General features: G+C 32.4%; 1 protein-coding gene across 1 annotated transcript; it reads right to left on the bottom strand.

Annotated features, from left to right (window-relative positions):
* Positions 1–2,704: 2,704 nt before the first annotated feature.
* Positions 2,705–3,681, bottom strand: LOC131607256 (uncharacterized). The gene is made up of 3 exons (XM_058879274.1): positions 3,472–3,681; positions 3,332–3,376; positions 2,705–3,123 (listed from the first exon to the last, which is right to left on the bottom strand). Exons 1-3 carry the CDS (start codon positions 3,625–3,627, stop codon positions 2,713–2,715), a joined length of 612 nt encoding a protein of 203 aa, XP_058735257.1. The 5' UTR covers positions 3,628–3,681; the 3' UTR covers positions 2,705–2,712.
* Positions 3,682–19,533: the final 15,852 nt, after the last annotated feature.

Below are 19,533 nucleotides of genomic sequence, written 5' to 3'. Positions count from 1 at the left end.
GATGAAGAAGAAGGATCGATTGAGGAAGAAGAAAGGTGAAGAATCTTCATCTTGATCAATCGATGAAGAGCAATGAAGAATCTTGAACAATCAAGAAGGAAAAAGGAGGGAACGGTCACTAGAGCTCAGTTGAGCTCTCATACCATGTTGATATGGCCAGAAGTAGAAAAAAGGAAAGAGCTTTTCATTATTATCAGTCAATAATCACTGTTACAATGGGAACTTGTATATATAGTGCAATTAAGACTAAACTATATCCACCATGCGCAATAATAAAACTATACACTAAATGTATATCTAAGTGAGCAAACTATTTACTATGCTAATATCAATCCTAAGGGTGCAGTTAGATTGCTACTGGAATTAACATGTTTTATCTGATTTTTTAAAAAATTTGATAAAAATGTATAATTTGATAGTGAATTTTTTTACTTTGAAAAAAATGAGAAGAGCGTTTTAATTAACATGAAAAATTAGAGGGTGTCGGGTTTAATTGGAAGGGTGTCTGAACAAATTCTCCAAAGCCCAAGATAGTTCAAATAAAGCCCAATAGTTTCCTCAAAACTGAAAACCCAACAACAGTCAACAGCCAACGGTTATTTTTTCAACCAAACCAACCAGTGCATTCTTGGAAGATATTATTTTCATGTTCCATAGACAACGTTATTGAGAACAAATTCAAGCAAACCAAACATGACTAGAAAACATCGTTCATCATCATCTGAATATCCCGCCACTGTTCCCAAACCCAAACATCCCACTAGAATTCCAAAACAAAATGCATTGGAAGAAGAAGATGATGACAATAGTAATTATAGTGATGCAGAAGCTGTTGATTCTGAATACAACAGTGAATCTCAGGAAGATGATCATCAACAGTTTCAAGATGAAACAGAAATATATGAAGAAGAAGATGAAGAAAATAATGATAATGATGGTGATGATGATGATGATGATGATGATGATGATGATGATGATGATGATGATGATGATGATGATGATGATAATGATGATGGTAATGATGAAGTCCCTATTCCACCGCAAACCATGAATGCATCTTCATACATAAAAGTCGCACCTTTCCCCATTTTTCGCGGCACTCCAAACGAATCTCCAATAACCCATTTGAGTCGTTTCAAAAAAGTATGCAGAGCGAACAATGCATCCTCCATTGAAATGCAAAAGAATATCTTCCCCGTCACACTTGAAGAAGAATCTGCACTATGGTACGACCTCAACATCGAGCCTTACTTCCCTTCTCTTTCATGGGAGGAAATCAAGTTGTCGTTTTTGCAAGCATATTACGAAATTGAACCCGTTGAGGAGTTAAAGTCAGAGCTTATGGGAATTCGTCAAGGTGAGAAGGAACGTGTTAGATCCTACTTTCTAAGACTTCAATGGATTTTGAAGCGGTGGCCAGAACATGGGTTAGAAGATGATGTTATTAAAGGGGTATTTGTGAATGGATTGAGGGAAGAGTTTCATGATTGGGTTCTCATGCAAAAACCCAAATCTTTGAATGATGCATTGAGATTGGCCTTTGATTTTGAGCATGTGAGAAGGACTAGGAGTAAGAAGGAAATGGTTTTTAGTTGTGGGTTTTGTGAAGGGCCGCATAAAGAGAGTAGTTGTGAAGTTAGGGAAAGGATGAGAGAATTATGGAGACAGAGTGGGAAGAAAGGAGGGCGGTGATAAGGCTGCTAAGGGTGGTGAATCTTTGGAGGTGTGGAGAATGAAAAGAGACCTGAGTCAATGCCCAAAAACATATGTGTTGGATATAAAACCTTTCAAGGAACAAGAGCCATGAATGTAGGATTTCTCCAATAAATTTGGAAATTGTGTAGCTCTATTTAATTAATGGGGAAGTTGTTTGGTATATAGATTTTGGAATAGAATTGAGTTATCATGCATGAAAATATTATTTTGCTAAACACGGTGTATTGCTGGAATCAGCAATAATTTATTTGCAAATAAATAAACGTATTTATGGTTAGAAGATGGTATTTCCTATTGTTAATGTAAAACAATCTTTACACTATATGTTGTATAATAATTCTGATTTTGATTGTTGTTCAGTTCATTATCTCCCTTTCTATTGTTTTTGTTTCTTGATGATTGGCCACAACTCCTAGCAGGTGGTGAAAATAAACTTCATTCCTACCCTTTTGTGTAGCCTATTACATCCCTAAGTTTTACCTCTTGCCACAAAATGTAAACTAAAAGGGAGAATCTGATATTTCTGTTTTAAGTACCTCATAGTATAAATACACTTCTATACTTAAATTAGTAATATACACATTATTAATGAATCTTCCTTAAGGTGTCAAATACTTCAGTCCATCATGGAGAACCTGTTATTAAATCTATTGGCGGTAATGCAATATGTGCTAGCAAAATCGGCCATAAGAGGCTATGTCTTACTAGCAAGAACAAAAAGCAAGTACAACAAACAGAAATATCATAACAATCCTTATTTATCATCTTAGTGAAAGGATTCAAAGTAAAATCACTAGGCATTTATCATCTTAGAGAATAATATTCTGATTCTCTAACTCACCAAACATGATACTCATATACTATACTATGAACTATGAAGTATTAAACTCACTCTCTCTTTACATCTTCATAATCCAATTCTAACATTGGTTAAAAGAAACAACACAATAATACTATAACTGAAAGAGAGAAAGCAAAAGAATAGTAGTAATTTTTTCAGCACGAAGCGAGCGAAGCAGAATCCACGATTGAAGTGGAAGAGTGAAGAGCATGAATATTGCTCCTCTTTCGCCTTGGCACCATTTTCATAAGTTCTGGCCTACGCTTTAAAGTTTCAGGGATGATACCACCAGTTTCATCACTTATATTCTGGTGACTGTAGTTTTGCGACTGCGAGTGATTCACAACTCCAACATTCTGATTAGAGAAAGCAGGAAACAATCTCTGATCATCGCAGCAGCCGAATTTCTGGATAGAGGTAACACAACACTCTTGCCAGTTGAGATCAGCGAGATCCGCAATCGCCTCCTCCACAGTCAAATCAGCAAACGCAGAAATGCTCTCGGAGAGCGTTGATCGCGGAAGATCCAGCAGATCTAGCGTGTCCACAGCATCCATTAACACTTTCTGCGAATCAGATCCAAAACAGATTTTGCAAATTCCTTAAAACGAAACTAATCATCGAAGATTCACATAGCAACAGCAACACCGTTCAACTATACAGAGATGCTAAACTAAGTAGAAATAACTACTACAGATCGATGATGAGTATTACATATTACAACTATTATATAACTTGAAATCAGTTAAACAGAGAGAATTCAATCATTGCTACCTTTGGAGCATGGTGAATTTTCTTGAAGCCGTGAATACGGATGACCTGATGCAGTTGAAAGGAGTAAAAGAGATGAAGAATTTCAGAAATGAAAACTGAAAATTAGGTTTGATTTGGTGTAAATGTAGAAGGAATGGAACCTGATTGAGTTGATTCATGGTGAGATCAATGGCGTGACGAGAGTGAAGGAGATGAATGTAATCCTCGAGGCCGAGCTTATCGTTCTTGATCGTTTTTTTCTTTGAGGAGATCGTGTGTGCTGCCATTACCGTTCCCATGGTTAATTCTTCTGCCATTGTTGCAATCTCAGTTCAAATTGAAATGTAAGGAGGGAACCGCCTTTTATAATCGCGCCCATTTCACGAGTTTGTTGCGTTTACTACTACTACTTGTCGTTTATCTCCTCCTCCTCACATAATAAATTTCTTATTTTATTTTGTAGTAGCTGTGAAATTTTTTATTTATTTTTGGAATAAGGAACTATGTAAATATAAATGTAAAAAGATATATAAACTCAGTCACATAAATGTAAACTATGATATTAATTAAGTACACAAGGAGATCTTTACCCAGACTTACACTTATCATAATTATATGTTTAATATTAACATTTACCATTTGGTTAAGTAAAAAAAAAAATTATTCTGATTGGTCAATCACTTTTTCTTTTTTGGGATAAATCATGCATGTTCATTAATATGTTTTCTCAATTAATTAATTAAGTTTTCAAATTAAATAATCAATCTACTAGTGTGTATACCCGTGCGAGGCACGGGTTTAAATTGTATTAGTTAAAACAATTTTGTATATTACATATAAACAATATATATATATATATATATATATATATATATATATATATATATATATATATATATATATATATATGCACTGACAGTGTAAAGATATTTTACACTATCAGTTAATCATAGCCGTTAGATTTTTATAAGTTGTTGACTTTTATTTTAAATGCATATAAAGTAATATTAATAAGTGATTGTGATCCGTCGACCGTGTAAAGTATTTTACACCGACAGTGTATAGCAATTAACCTCATATATATATATATATATATATATATATATATATATATATATATATATATATATATATATATATATATATATATATATATATATATATATATATATATATATATATATATATATATATATATATATATATATATATATATATATATATATATATAGGGATAGGATCAAATGACACCAAGGTGTCAAAGTTTAATTTGACACCAAATCTCGACCGTTAAAATAATTGATCAAACGGTGATGCTAAATAGCCTATCTTTAGGAGAAAAATATGCTATGTATTTTTTTTATTTTATTTAACATCACCGTTTGATCAATTATTTTAATGATCGAGATTTAGTGTCAAATTAAACTTTGACACCTTGGTGCGTGTGTGTGTGTATATATATATATATATATATATATATATATATATATATATATATATATATATATATATATATATATATATATATATAAGCAAAATAATAAAATAGAGATTTGTAAGTTTTAAATATTGTTGTATTTTCTATAAGTTATAAAAAATACAATTCAAATAATATAATTGAGAGTTATTATTTTATAGATTAGACAAAACACAGAAGGTAACAAAATAATAGAATTAATTCATTTATGAAGTCATTCAGTAATTAAAAATAAAAATAAAAATAATATAATTGATTAACCAATAAAATTTAGTATTTTTAAAAAAGATAATATATAAGTTTTGGAAATTCAACATTCTGTTTATCTAATAGTGTAAAAGTGAGGCTTCACAGATAACTTCTAAGCTTCACAGATAATATATAACTTCTAGATTGATTGAAGCACACAAATTAAACTTCTATATAAGCTAAGCTCTTCACTTTATTCAAAACAAATATATAAGTCTCTTTACATCAAATATAAAATCCTTCAACCAAGTTGGTTTAGTAACACAACAATTATATGCAAAACAAAAACATTCAAATCAGTTGAGTTGCAGCCAGAGGACTGATATGATATAGACAGAAATTATGAAGTAGCAAAGAAAAAGTCTCTGGACAACAAATACAGGTGAAACAACGAATAATCCTTGAAAACATGACCAATATATAGCAATTCATACGGGTGAAATATCATTCAACAATGGCCTTCAAATATAGTTACAACTAAACACAATCAAGTTTATTCTACCTAGGTGTCACAGTAGAAACATCGATGCATGTTTGAGCCTAAACATACAATAGGTGTACAAATATAAGTAAAAATTACATTATATATAATTAAATAAGTGGGTTGTTTAAAATTATTTATGGAAAATTTTAAAATTAAAACTATTTGCATAAACCAAAAAAATTAAGTAATTTGACAATCATAACTAATAACATCAAAATAACATCAACCATCCTCTTTCTTACAACCTTCTCATATAAGTTCATAATAAGTTAATGTTATAAATGTCATCAATTTAAGGTTTAAGAATTAATATGTGCTCTATGATAAGTTCTAAGGGGAATATTAAGATATATTTTGTAAATTGATTAAGCCACAAAATAAGAAAAGACATTGAACGATCATTAAGTTTTAGGAGGCAATAAGGCTTAGAATAACTAAAGAAATACAATGGAGAAAAAAGTCTCTTAACTTTCTGTTGTGGTTAAAGAGAAACATGCCAAAAAAATGTTTGTATAAAGCTATCACAATGGTAATAGAAACTAAAAGAGAAATTTTGATAATTTGATGAAGAACTAAGATGATTTATACAGCAAACTGAGAATCCAATAGACTATTAATTCCAAGAGAAAATTTATTCCAAGACACATTTCAAGCACCAATGTAATACACTGTTAGTAATGATTGGTAGGTTTGTATGTTTTACTAATAATAAAGACCAATGTTTACACTTGTTTTTGACAAACAATATTGATCATGGTCGTAACACTGCTTTGAACTTGTCTAAGAAGATTGCAAATGTGAATGTGAGTGAAATCATCATCTGTCTTTATCCCTTGAGCAGTTCAGCTTTTAATTCTTAACACACACTCTTTCCATTGTTGAAATATTATCAAAAGTCAGAACATACCGTATCTAATCTCTCATCACAAGGCTTCAAGCAACAATGATGTTAACATGATCATGGCTGTCAGCGGCGATGGAAAAAATCTCAATTAGTCAAAAGCTGGAAAAAGATAAAATATAAGTATATTGATGCTGTCAGTTTTCATTATCAATCAAATAAAGAAAATATGAGTATGGGAATCCCACTTACATGTAATGACAAAATGTCGTGGCTTGAATCACTAAGAAAAACCATTAATAATACCTATCTAACTGAAAGGGGTTTATTCTTGGTTGCTTGGCTTTGAAGAAGCAATATAGAGATGTTCATAAAGTAATAAAGTTAACAGATGAGTAAAGACCAATGCATAACAAAGTTAACAGACCATATAAACATACAAAGTATTAATTCTAGAGGTTGCCTTACTTTAGAAACATCACTGGAAGATGAGTTTTCAACTCCACTTGTCAATTTCCTCAATTTATGTTCTAAAAGTATACCTAAGGCATCACCACTTGCAAGATCTTACATGAACTTATTAACCTAAACAAAAAAATTACTCTAACGTCCATAAGGTGTACTCAAGTTACAACATGTTCAAACAAAATCAGGAATCCCATTGGCAATAAGCCTGTGAGATGGAGGAAACTTGTATACACAAATCCAATAATGTGGCATATAGCTCCATAGAAACACGTTTTTAAATTTTGAGGAGCATAGATGAAAACTATTGAAAAGCTTACAAATATGTTGAAACAGAATAGGGTAAGTTTCATCCACCATTTTCAGTAAAATAAAACTTAGAGAATACTACCTGTGTTCCCGTGCTTTAGGCGACTGCTCCCTAAAGAACCAGTGAAGCCCACAGCAACAGTTGGGGATCCTAATCAATAGGTAAAATGCATACGACATAAGAGTCTATTTTGATAAATAACTTAATTAAGCACTTAAGGATATAAGCTAATCATATAAGTGTTTGTGTTTAAGCTAACCAACTAAGATGGGTTAGTATATGGAAAAGACTAATAATAGGGGAAAAATTTGATGAGAATATATAATGCAAGGAGAAGGAAATCTCACCAAAATACTTGACCATAAATACAGCAAACCAAATAAACCACCATTCTTCTCCAAGGTTATGTACGGACCATTTTCCAACTAACCGTTTCAGATTCATCCTGACACTTCCTTTCCCAAAGCTCCCACATCAAACACGAACAGGGTAAACTCGTGAGCATTCTCTTGATGACCGTAATAGAAGAACTCGCCGAAGATAAGTAAACATGTTTGGATTTTTGAAGGAGCGTCAGATATGAGATCCACGCGGAGTAACCGAGCAATTTAATTCTCGAGTATGCAGAATGGAAACGAAGAACCATAAGAATCACCTGCAAAAGATGAAAATCAGGTAAGGTCACAAAAATTCTAAAAACTTCAAAATCTATTGCAAACTTCTGATCGCTAATCCATCGCTTATTTTAGCAGGTGGATGAAAAAGTAGAGAATGAAGAAGCAGAAAGGGTGAGGATCATAATGAGTTGAATGAACTTGTGCGATGTGGGAGGAGGTGAAGAGAGACGTTGAGGTTTAGGTGGTTCGTCGAAGATGAGAGTGAGGATCACACTATATAAATATAAACTAGTGTGTATACCCGTGCGAGGCACGGGTTTAAATTGTATTAGTTAAAACAATTTTGTATATTACATATAAACAATTTTATATATATATATATATATATATATATATATATATATATATATATATATATATATATATATATATATATATATATATATATATATATATATATATATATATATATATATATATATATATATATATATATATGCACTGACAGTGTAAAGATATTTTACACTATCAGTTAATCATAGCCGTTAGATTTTTATAAGTTGTTGACTTTTATTTTAAATGCATATAAAGTAATATTAATAAGTGATTGTGATCCGTCGACCGTGTAAAGTATTTTACACCGACAGTGTATAGCAATTAACCTCATATATATATATATATATATATATATATATATATATATATATATATATATATATATATATATATATATATATATATATATATATATATAGGGATAGGATCAAATGACACCAAGGTGTCAAAGTTTAATTTGACACCAAATCTCGACCGTTAAAATAATTGATCAAACGGTGATGCTAAATAGCCTATCTTTAGGAGAAAAATATGCTATGTATTTTTTTTATTTTATTTAACATCACCGTTTGATCAATTATTTTAATGATCGAGATTTAGTGTCAAATTAAACTTTGACACCTTGGTGCGTGTGTGTGTGTATATATATATATATATATATATATATATATATATATATATATATATATATATATATATATATATATATATATATATATATATATATATATATATATATATATATATATATATATATAAGCAAAATAATAAAATAGAGATTTGTAAGTTTTAAATATTGTTGTATTTTCTATAAGTTATAAAAAATACAATTCAAATAATATAATTGAGAGTTATTATTTTATAGATTAGACAAAACACAGAAGGTAACAAAATAATAGAATTAATTCATTTATGAAGTCATTCAGTAATTAAAAATAAAAATAAAAATAATATAATTGATTAACCAATAAAATTTAGTATTTTTAAAAAAGATAATATATAAGTTTTGGAAATTCAACATTCTGTTTATCTAATAGTGTAAAAGTGAGGCTTCACAGATAACTTCTAAGCTTCACAGATAATATATAACTTCTAGATTGATTGAAGCACACAAATTAAACTTCTATATAAGCTAAGCTCTTCACTTTATTCAAAACAAATATATAAGTCTCTTTACATCAAATATAAAATCCTTCAACCAAGTTGGTTTAGTAACACAACAATTATATGCAAAACAAAAACATTCAAATCAGTTGAGTTGCAGCCAGAGGACTGATATGATATAGACAGAAATTATGAAGTAGCAAAGAAAAAGTCTCTGGACAACAAATACAGGTGAAACAACGAATAATCCTTGAAAACATGACCAATATATAGCAATTCATACGGGTGAAATATCATTCAACAATGGCCTTCAAATATAGTTACAACTAAACACAATCAAGTTTATTCTACCTAGGTGTCACAGTAGAAACATCGATGCATGTTTGAGCCTAAACATACAATAGGTGTACAAATATAAGTAAAAATTACATTATATATAATTAAATAAGTGGGTTGTTTAAAATTATTTATGGAAAATTTTAAAATTAAAACTATTTGCATAAACCAAAAAAATTAAGTAATTTGACAATCATAACTAATAACATCAAAATAACATCAACCATCCTCTTTCTTACAACCTTCTCATATAAGTTCATAATAAGTTAATGTTATAAATGTCATCAATTTAAGGTTTAAGAATTAATATGTGCTCTATGATAAGTTCTAAGGGGAATATTAAGATATATTTTGTAAATTGATTAAGCCACAAAATAAGAAAAGACATTGAACGATCATTAAGTTTTAGGAGGCAATAAGGCTTAGAATAACTAAAGAAATACAATGGAGAAAAAAGTCTCTTAACTTTCTGTTGTGGTTAAAGAGAAACATGCCAAAAAAATGTTTGTATAAAGCTATCACAATGGTAATAGAAACTAAAAGAGAAATTTTGATAATTTGATGAAGAACTAAGATGATTTATACAGCAAACTGAGAATCCAATAGACTATTAATTCCAAGAGAAAATTTATTCCAAGACACATTTCAAGCACCAATGTAATACACTGTTAGTAATGATTGGTAGGTTTGTATGTTTTACTAATAATAAAGACCAATGTTTACACTTGTTTTTGACAAACAATATTGATCATGGTCGTAACACTGCTTTGAACTTGTCTAAGAAGATTGCAAATGTGAATGTGAGTGAAATCATCATCTGTCTTTATCCCTTGAGCAGTTCAGCTTTTAATTCTTAACACACACTCTTTCCATTGTTGAAATATTATCAAAAGTCAGAACATACCGTATCTAATCTCTCATCACAAGGCTTCAAGCAACAATGATGTTAACATGATCATGGCTGTCAGCGGCGATGGAAAAAATCTCAATTAGTCAAAAGCTGGAAAAAGATAAAATATAAGTATATTGATGCTGTCAGTTTTCATTATCAATCAAATAAAGAAAATATGAGTATGGGAATCCCACTTACATGTAATGACAAAATGTCGTGGCTTGAATCACTAAGAAAAACCATTAATAATACCTATCTAACTGAAAGGGGTTTATTCTTGGTTGCTTGGCTTTGAAGAAGCAATATAGAGATGTTCATAAAGTAATAAAGTTAACAGATGAGTAAAGACCAATGCATAACAAAGTTAACAGACCATATAAACATACAAAGTATTAATTCTAGAGGTTGCCTTACTTTAGAAACATCACTGGAAGATGAGTTTTCAACTCCACTTGTCAATTTCCTCAATTTATGTTCTAAAAGTATACCTAAGGCATCACCACTTGCAAGATCTTACATGAACTTATTAACCTAAACAAAAAAATTACTCTAACGTCCATAAGGTGTACTCAAGTTACAACATGTTCAAACAAAATCAGGAATCCCATTGGCAATAAGCCTGTGAGATGGAGGAAACTTGTATACACAAATCCAATAATGTGGCATATAGCTCCATAGAAACACGTTTTTAAATTTTGAGGAGCATAGATGAAAACTATTGAAAAGCTTACAAATATGTTGAAACAGAATAGGGTAAGTTTCATCCACCATTTTCAGTAAAATAAAACTTAGAGAATACTACCTGTGTTCCCGTGCTTTAGGCGACTGCTCCCTAAAGAACCAGTGAAGCCCACAGCAACAGTTGGGGATCCTAATCAATAGGTAAAATGCATACGACATAAGAGTCTATTTTGATAAATAACTTAATTAAGCACTTAAGGATATAAGCTAATCATATAAGTGTTTGTGTTTAAGCTAACCAACTAAGATGGGTTAGTATATGGAAAAGACTAATAACAGGGGAAAAATTTGATGAGAATATATAATGCAAGGAGAAGGAAATCTCACCAAAATACTTGACCATAAATACAGCAAACCAAATAAACCACCATTCTTCTCCAAGGTTATGTACGGACCATTTTCCAACTAACCGTTTCAGATTCATCCTGACACTTCCTTTCCCAAAGCTCCCACATCAAACACGAACAGGGTAAACTCGTGAGCATTCTCTTGATGACCGTAATAGAAGAACTCGCCGAAGATAAGTAAACATGTTTGGATTTTTGAAGGAGCGTCAGATATGAGATCCACGCGGAGTAACCGAGCAATTTAATTCTCGAGTATGCAGAATGGAAACGAAGAACCATAAGAATCACCTGCAAAAGATGAAAATCAGGTAAGGTCACAAAAATTCTAAAAACTTCAAAATCTATTGCAAACTTCTGATCGCTAATCCATCGCTTATTTTAGCAGGTGGATGAAAAAGTAGAGAATGAAGAAGCAGAAAGGGTGAGGATCATAATGAGTTGAATGAACTTGTGCGATGTGGGAGGAGGTGAAGAGAGACGTTGAGGTTTAGGTGGTTCGTCGAAGATGAGAGTGAGGATCACACTATATAAATATAAATTGGGAAAAGAAATAACATTGATGAGAAGGGATTGGGAGAAGAAAAATTAGATTGGGAGAAGAGAATAGAATGGTTTAAATTTATGGGTAGAAGAAAAAAAAGGACATTGGAATTAGAACGTTGGAATGTGAATGGGGTGTAAGAAAAAGAAAAAGAAAAAAGATAAAGTTGGAATGTGAATGGGTATAAGCAAAAAAAATATATCTGAAGAAGAGGAAAGGTAGGACGGTTGAAGTCTCCAATGATCCAAGCAGATAAAATTTGGGAAGTCGTAGCCCATAACAAACAAATTCTTTAGTTTACTATTTTTTATTTAATTTAATAAAATAAATACAATTATATTAAATGAAAGTTTCCTTTTATAGCATAAATAAAAATATAAGAATGCATGAGAGAGTGCCAAGTGGCAAACTTGCCAAAGTACTCATCTTGCATTATTCTATTGTATGATAATTACTTTAGAACAAATATCGGTCTATATTGAAATTGTGGTATTCAGATCTTAAATATCCTAAAAGATGTCGTGACACCGATTTCTGAATAATACACAAGGGCATGGTAAATAATAAAGCAGTGTAGAAACTTTAAAATGCACAAATAATTGTTCAACCAGTTCGGTATCAACAATACCTACTCTAGAGGCTACCAAGTCAAGGATAAGTCAACTATGATAGTATCAATTCGAAATATTCTGCAAACAACCTCTGGTTCACACGTAAACAACCTCCAGTTTATAGCCTTCTCACTTAATCACTACATGTGTTATACTTCTACCTAAGACTCACCTAGGTATAAGGCCCTCCTCAATCCCCGTCAATCACAATTGTGATGACCAATTACAAAACATTAGAAGACACACTTCCAAAACATACAAACACTCAATACTTAAAAGCTTACGGGTGAATGACAGAACTTACAACTCAATGAAAACGTCAAACTCTTCTATCAAAATGATATTAGAGAGAGACTCACAATACACACAAGACTACACAAACCCTAACACAAACTACAATGTAAGTTCCACTAAAATACTAGGTTTGTTGCTTGTTATTTAAAGCGATCTTCTGTACTGGACTTGAACTTCAAATCGCAGCAGGGCACACTAGAATATACTCCACAATCTTCTCCATGAAGATAGGGCTTCAATAATTAGTTTCCTAAATATTCTCCATATTTAGAAACCAATCAAATATCTTGAAAACAGAGACAATCTATTATCCCGAAATCAAGCACCACATGGGATTGTATAATATTCCAAAATATTATGCACCTATGCATAAAACAGACTTCAACAGATTCAACTGTAACTTATCAGATACAATGTCGAATAGATCCTACATAAGACATCTTTCTTGACATGTCTTCTTTGGTTGAAGTGAATAGAACCTCTTGTTTAACATGTTCTCACAAGTTAGTCTTATCAAACATAACGTCAACCATAAAATAGAGAATTAACAATCCCCCCCTTTGGCTTATTTTGGCTAAAACAACTTAACAATCTAATCTTTGAAAATAAATCAAACACAAGAACAATTCTCGGCCATGTAGAGAATACACAACAGATTTCCACAATCAGAGTTGCAGCAGAAAAACATGTAACCATGTTAGTTGTCAGTGGAATCTGCACACAGAAGTTGAGTTAAGAAAATATCAACTACTCATCATGATGCCAAGACGTTGTGTCCTAACATCTCTCCACGCATGCCATTCAGCTCTTCAAAACCTATTAAGAAACACTCCCCATTAACAACAACTCATCGGCAACAGAAGAGAAAGAAAATTTCTCCCTATCAGTCAATGGTTAGTGGTTAGTGCACTGTCACATAGTATTACTTCCCCTTTTAGCCATAATAGGATAAAGCACTGTAAGTAAGTAACCAACAAACAAAAACCACGCACAATCATTAGCATGTAACGTATAATGCTAAACAAATCCTAGGCCAACACCAGCATGCTGCATTGAAATTCCTGGATCAAATGGATACTCTTTATGGTAACAAGATATTTGAACCTTCACTGAAGTTGCATTAGTCTCGTTGGGAGAGAGTCAATGTTTTGATCTTCTTTATTTCTCTTCAGTGCTTGACTGGTGCCCAGTCAGTAATTGCTATAATTTTTCACACACACAGACGCCCAATTTGCTTCTTAATTGTACAAACTAAATTGCATCCAAAGCCTTTGTAAAAATATCAGCATGTTAATTTTTTGTTTTCACATGCTCAAGTATTATGACTTTGTCTCTAACAAGGTCTCTAATTAAATGATGCTTGATGTCAATGTGCTTAGTCCTAGTGTCTTTAACAAGGTTTCTATACAGACTTTGATCAATACCAACCCCCTTTTTCATCCTTGAACAACTTCAAGTGTGTAGGAGCATGAGTTATTTTGTGACTAACATTTTCTAACCCAAACTTTTTCACAATATTCTTGTGTATTTTCCTTGGCAAAGAAAAATAGAGTCTTCCATTTGCTTGATTTGTAACCCACGAAAGTAGGTTAATCCACCAACCAAGCTCATCTCAAACTCATATTGCATTTACTTGACGTAATGTTGGACCATCTGATCCGACATCCCAGCAAAAACAATGTCATCCACATAAATCTGAGCTACCATGAGTTTGACATCCTTTTCTTTGATAAAAAAAGTTGTATCTATTCCATCCTTTTTAAATCCATGATTGACTAGAAACTCAATCAACCTTTCATACCGAGCTCTGAGAGCTTGGTTCAGCCCATACAATGTCTTTTTCAGTTTGAACACATGATCTGGAAAGTCAGGATCACCGAACCCTTTAGGTTGTTCTACATAAACCTCTTCATTCAGATAGCCATTTAGGAAGGCACTCTTTACATCCATCTAGAACAGCTTGAACTTGAAAATACACGCCACTCCAAGTAGTAACCTGATGGATTCCAAGCGAGCTACAGGAGAAAATGTTTCATCAAAATCCACTCCCTCAATTTGAGTGTATCCTTGAGCAACAAGTTTGGCTCTGTTTCTGGTAACAATACCTTGTTCATCTGACTTGTTCTTGTACACCCATTTTGTCCTAATGACATTTGTTCCTTCAGGTGTTGGTACTAAGTCCCAAACTTTATTTCTCTTGAACTGTGCAAGTTCCTCTTGCATAACATTAATCCAAAACTCATTAGTCAGGGTTTCCTTCACATTCTTTGGTTCAAGTTTCGAAACGAAGCAAGAGTTTGACACAACTTCTCTTTACCTGGTGGTTACCTCTTTATTCAAATCTCCTATGATAAGCTCCTTAGGATGATCTTTCTGAATTCTGATGAAGGGTCCTTTATCAGTTTTCTCAGTGCCTACTGGTTCTGTATTTGCACTTAAGTCACCACCATTAACATCTAGAGGACGGGATGTTTCAATATTATCTGTAGGAGCAGATGTTTCAACATCATCCATAGGACAAAATGTTCCAACATCATTTGTGACATCAGCTTATTTTGGTGAGTCATCGACCACCACATTTATGGACTCCATCATCATCTTTGTTCTAGTGTTGAACACTTTATATGCTCTACTATTGATAGAGTATCCCAAAAATATCCCCTCATCACTTTTAGGGTCCATTTTCCTCATCTTCTCACGAATAACCAGAAGGTAGCATTTACTTCCAAAAATATGAAAATATTTCACAGTTGGCTTCTTTCATTTCCACAGTTCATAGAGAGTAACTGAAGTTCCATATCTGATTGTTACCCTATTGTGGATATAACATGAAGTGTTCATCACTTCAGCCCAGAAATAATACAGGAGTTTCTTAGCATGAATCATGACCCTTGCACATTCTTGGATAGTCCTATTTTTACATTCCACCACCCCCATTTTGTTTAGGAGTGATAGATGACGAGAACTCATGACTAATCCCTTCAGCAGAGCAGAATTCTTCAAATTTGTTGTTTCCTTCATTTTGAACATCTGAATTTTGAGTGACTTTGAAGGCAATTGATTTACCTTTCTTTCGAGGTTTGCCTTCCAAAATGATACTTTCATAGGCACGGAATGATCCAATGAGTTCCTCAACTTGTAGTACCTTTTTTCATAGGCACGGAATGATCCAATGAGTTCCTCAACTTGTAGTACCTTTAAGTCTTTAGCTTAAGTTATGGCTCTTATCATTGGCCTCCAAACTTTAGGGAGACTTCTAATTAGTTTCCTTATTCTTTCATGTGTAATATAATTTTTTCCAAGAGATCTTAATTCACTGATGATGATGGTAAATCTAGCAAACATTTCATATATGGTTTCATCTTCCTTCATATCGAATGTTTCAAATTTTCTTACTCCCATGTCATTCCTTTCTTCTTTTATATGACTAGTTACTTCATGATGAATTTTGAGATTATCCCAAATTTCTTTGGCAGAGTTGCACTCCTCTATTTTGTCATATTCTTCCCTGCTTGAAGCACGATATAATATAAATTGAGTTTTTAAATTTAGGAGTACCTGATTCTTTTCTTTTATGGTCCATCTTGCCCAAGGTTTCGTCCTGGCAGGGCTAGTATCCGTTGGAGTAGTCAATGGAGTAAAATTTCATGTTTCAATGACTGACTAGATATTTATATCTTGAGATAGAAGAAATAGTCTCATTTCACATTTTCATTAGTAGTAGTCAGCCTTGTTGAAGAATGAGGGTATGTGAGATGATCCTCTTTCAGCTATGAATTTGTTTAGTTCAACCATTTCTTGATCAAGATCGTTTTACTCTGGCACGATTAAGTGTTTTATTTCAGAGTCCGTGCTTGGATACCAATTGTTGAAACAAGAAATGTCGCTAGAAAGGGGGGGTTGAATAGTGACCTTTTTTATAAAAAAAAAACTCTAAGTAGTTAGAAATAGTTATGACAAGTAAGTAATAAAGGACTAAAGTAAGTAACGCATAATACTTTATCCTGGTTCACCAATCTGGTTAGTCCAGTCCTCACACACAGTGAAATTTTTCTATTCCTCAGACTCTATCCTTGAGAAGGATATATGTGGCAATTTTTACTTAGCCTCAAAAGGATTTTACACTCACTAAAGTATTCTTCGCTTTAGATTTGATTACATTTTTTGTTTCAAGATTTTATATCACTTGAGGATATACAAGATGTAATGGTTTGACAATTTGTTAACTCACTATATGACAGTGAGAAACCTTTCTTTTGAAAGAAACTTATTAACTAAGTTGAAATGAGATTGATCAAAATATTAGTGAGATTGATCTTTTCTTCACGTTTTTTGATGATCTTTGCAGTATGGTGTAATAGAGTTTTTATTGCCTATTTGAGAAGTAACTTTTGAGGGTGTTTTATGAGAATTGTCTTTTGAGGCTTTGTGAGAGTTGTCCTTTGAGTAGATGAATCAGAGAATGTGATGACTACTCAACATGTTTAAATTTTTTTATAAGAGGGAGGTCCACATGTTTCCTTTACTTTGAGTATTTGAAACCTCTTGGACGAATTCACAATTTTTTTCAATGTATATTGACTCACTATTAATTTAACATATATAAACAAAATCATATGTGAGACTTAATATCTTGGATAGGCTGGCCTATATAGGTTGGCCTATATAGGTTGGCCTATACAGGCTTAGAAAAAAATGATAAATAGGTTGGTCTATATATGCATATAAATTAGAAAAAATATCAAATAGACCAACCTAAATATTCATATATAGGCCGACTTATAAGGCTTGTTAAGTAATACGAATTAATTGAATACCTTAATAAGAAAGAGGTCTTTAAATAGGCTTTCAGCCCAAGCCATGCTTTTAAAAAGGCTAGGCCAGACTGAAAAAAAGAGTCTATAGTAGACCATAGGCCAGACTCAGGCCTTGTAAGTTTACCGTAGGCCAAATTCAGGCCTTATAAAGCCTATCCTATTTCCACCCCTACTTGTACAATATGTTAGACAAATAGTTTGTTGTCCTCAAAACTATGAGATGTTTCAACAAATTGTTGTAGCCTCCTTTACCTTTACTGCCTAACCACATTCCTTTGCCTTTTTTTTTTTGCTAATTGCGCATGCAGAGCTACATCACTTTTTGACTTACTTGCAGATCTTTTAGTCATTCTTTCTTCATGAGATTCAAGTACCCCTTGAAGCTATTCCTTTGTCAAATGACAATTTTTTCGATTCTTCTATGACTACTACCACGTGATCGAACTTCAGAGCTAACAACCTTAAGATCTTTGCGACAACTGATCTTGATGTCAACACTTCTCCACATATCTTGATTTGATTCACCAGTTTTTAACCCTAGTGAAGAAATCAATTATGCTTTCACTTTCTTCCATCTGAAGTAGCTCATACGTTCTTTTGTGAGCTTGTAACCGCACCTCTTTCACCTTCTCCGCATCTCCAAAAGATTTCTCCAAAATATCCCATGCTTCTTTCGTTGATTCTACACCACTCATTTTTTCAAAGTTATCTAGATTAACACATTGATGAATTATAAAGAGGGCTTTATAATCTTTCTTCTTCAATTACTTATGTGCAACCTTTTGTTCATCCGTAGCATCTTCTCCAATTGGCGTTACTCCTTCTTTCACAAGATCCCAAAGATATTGATAGCAGAAAACAATCTTCATGTGTTTACACCAATTATCATACTTCTTATATTTCAGAATTGGAAGACTTGCTAGAAAATGTCTGTTCGGATGATTCATCGCGCTATGCTTCACATGAATGACACAGTCAGTGCTCTAGATACCATATGTTAGAATTAAACCCCAATCTTTGAGCTAATTCAAATCTATCTTTCTGATTGATTGTGCCTCTTGTTCTTAACTATTCACTAGAGTGAATCAACCACAACTTGGTTGTAAGTTGATTCATACTGCACAAAAATTTTGAGAAGAAGGAAAGATGAATCGAAGAAGAAAAGAGAAATTAGGATTTAAGAGAAATTAGGATTTAAGAGAAAAGGGGAAGAAGAAGATAGATTCTACAAACTCTAACTAACTAACTTACTAACTCAGCTAAAACCTAAAAATTATAAATTTAATTATATCAAGGCTAACTCCTTTAACAACTATACATTTCGACTAGTACATTTATTTTAACAACTACTTTGCTTCGACCCAAGTATAATAGAAATATATTACTAATATTAATAATTCATATAAGTAATCACCTTAATTCACCTTTATTTCATTTAGTATTTTTAAAAAAAATTTGACATAATTAAATGTGACGCGAGATAGAAATGACACAGCACATTTGTAAAATGAAGTATATAGTATGTGAGCGAGATCCATCCGTTCGTCACTATTATCAACTTGTCATAACATTTACTACCACGCGGTGCGCGAGCTTTTATGATACGATATGCAACATAACCTCGAAAGAAAAATGCTTTCGAACACAAAAAAACAGAAATGATGATTACACAAACAAGTGGTACTAGTAGACAAACAAAACACATGGGGCGCAGTACCAACGTGGCGCACATTAGCAAACTCACTCTAACACCTGTACTAT

Source organism: Vicia villosa, linkage group LG5 (assembly GCF_029867415.1).
Source record: "Vicia villosa cultivar HV-30 ecotype Madison, WI linkage group LG5, Vvil1.0, whole genome shotgun sequence".
In the NCBI taxonomy this organism is placed as follows: Eukaryota; Viridiplantae; Streptophyta; class Magnoliopsida; order Fabales; family Fabaceae; genus Vicia; species Vicia villosa.
Note: the sequence above shows the minus strand (reverse complement) of the source record. Positions and strands in the feature narration are given on the sequence as shown.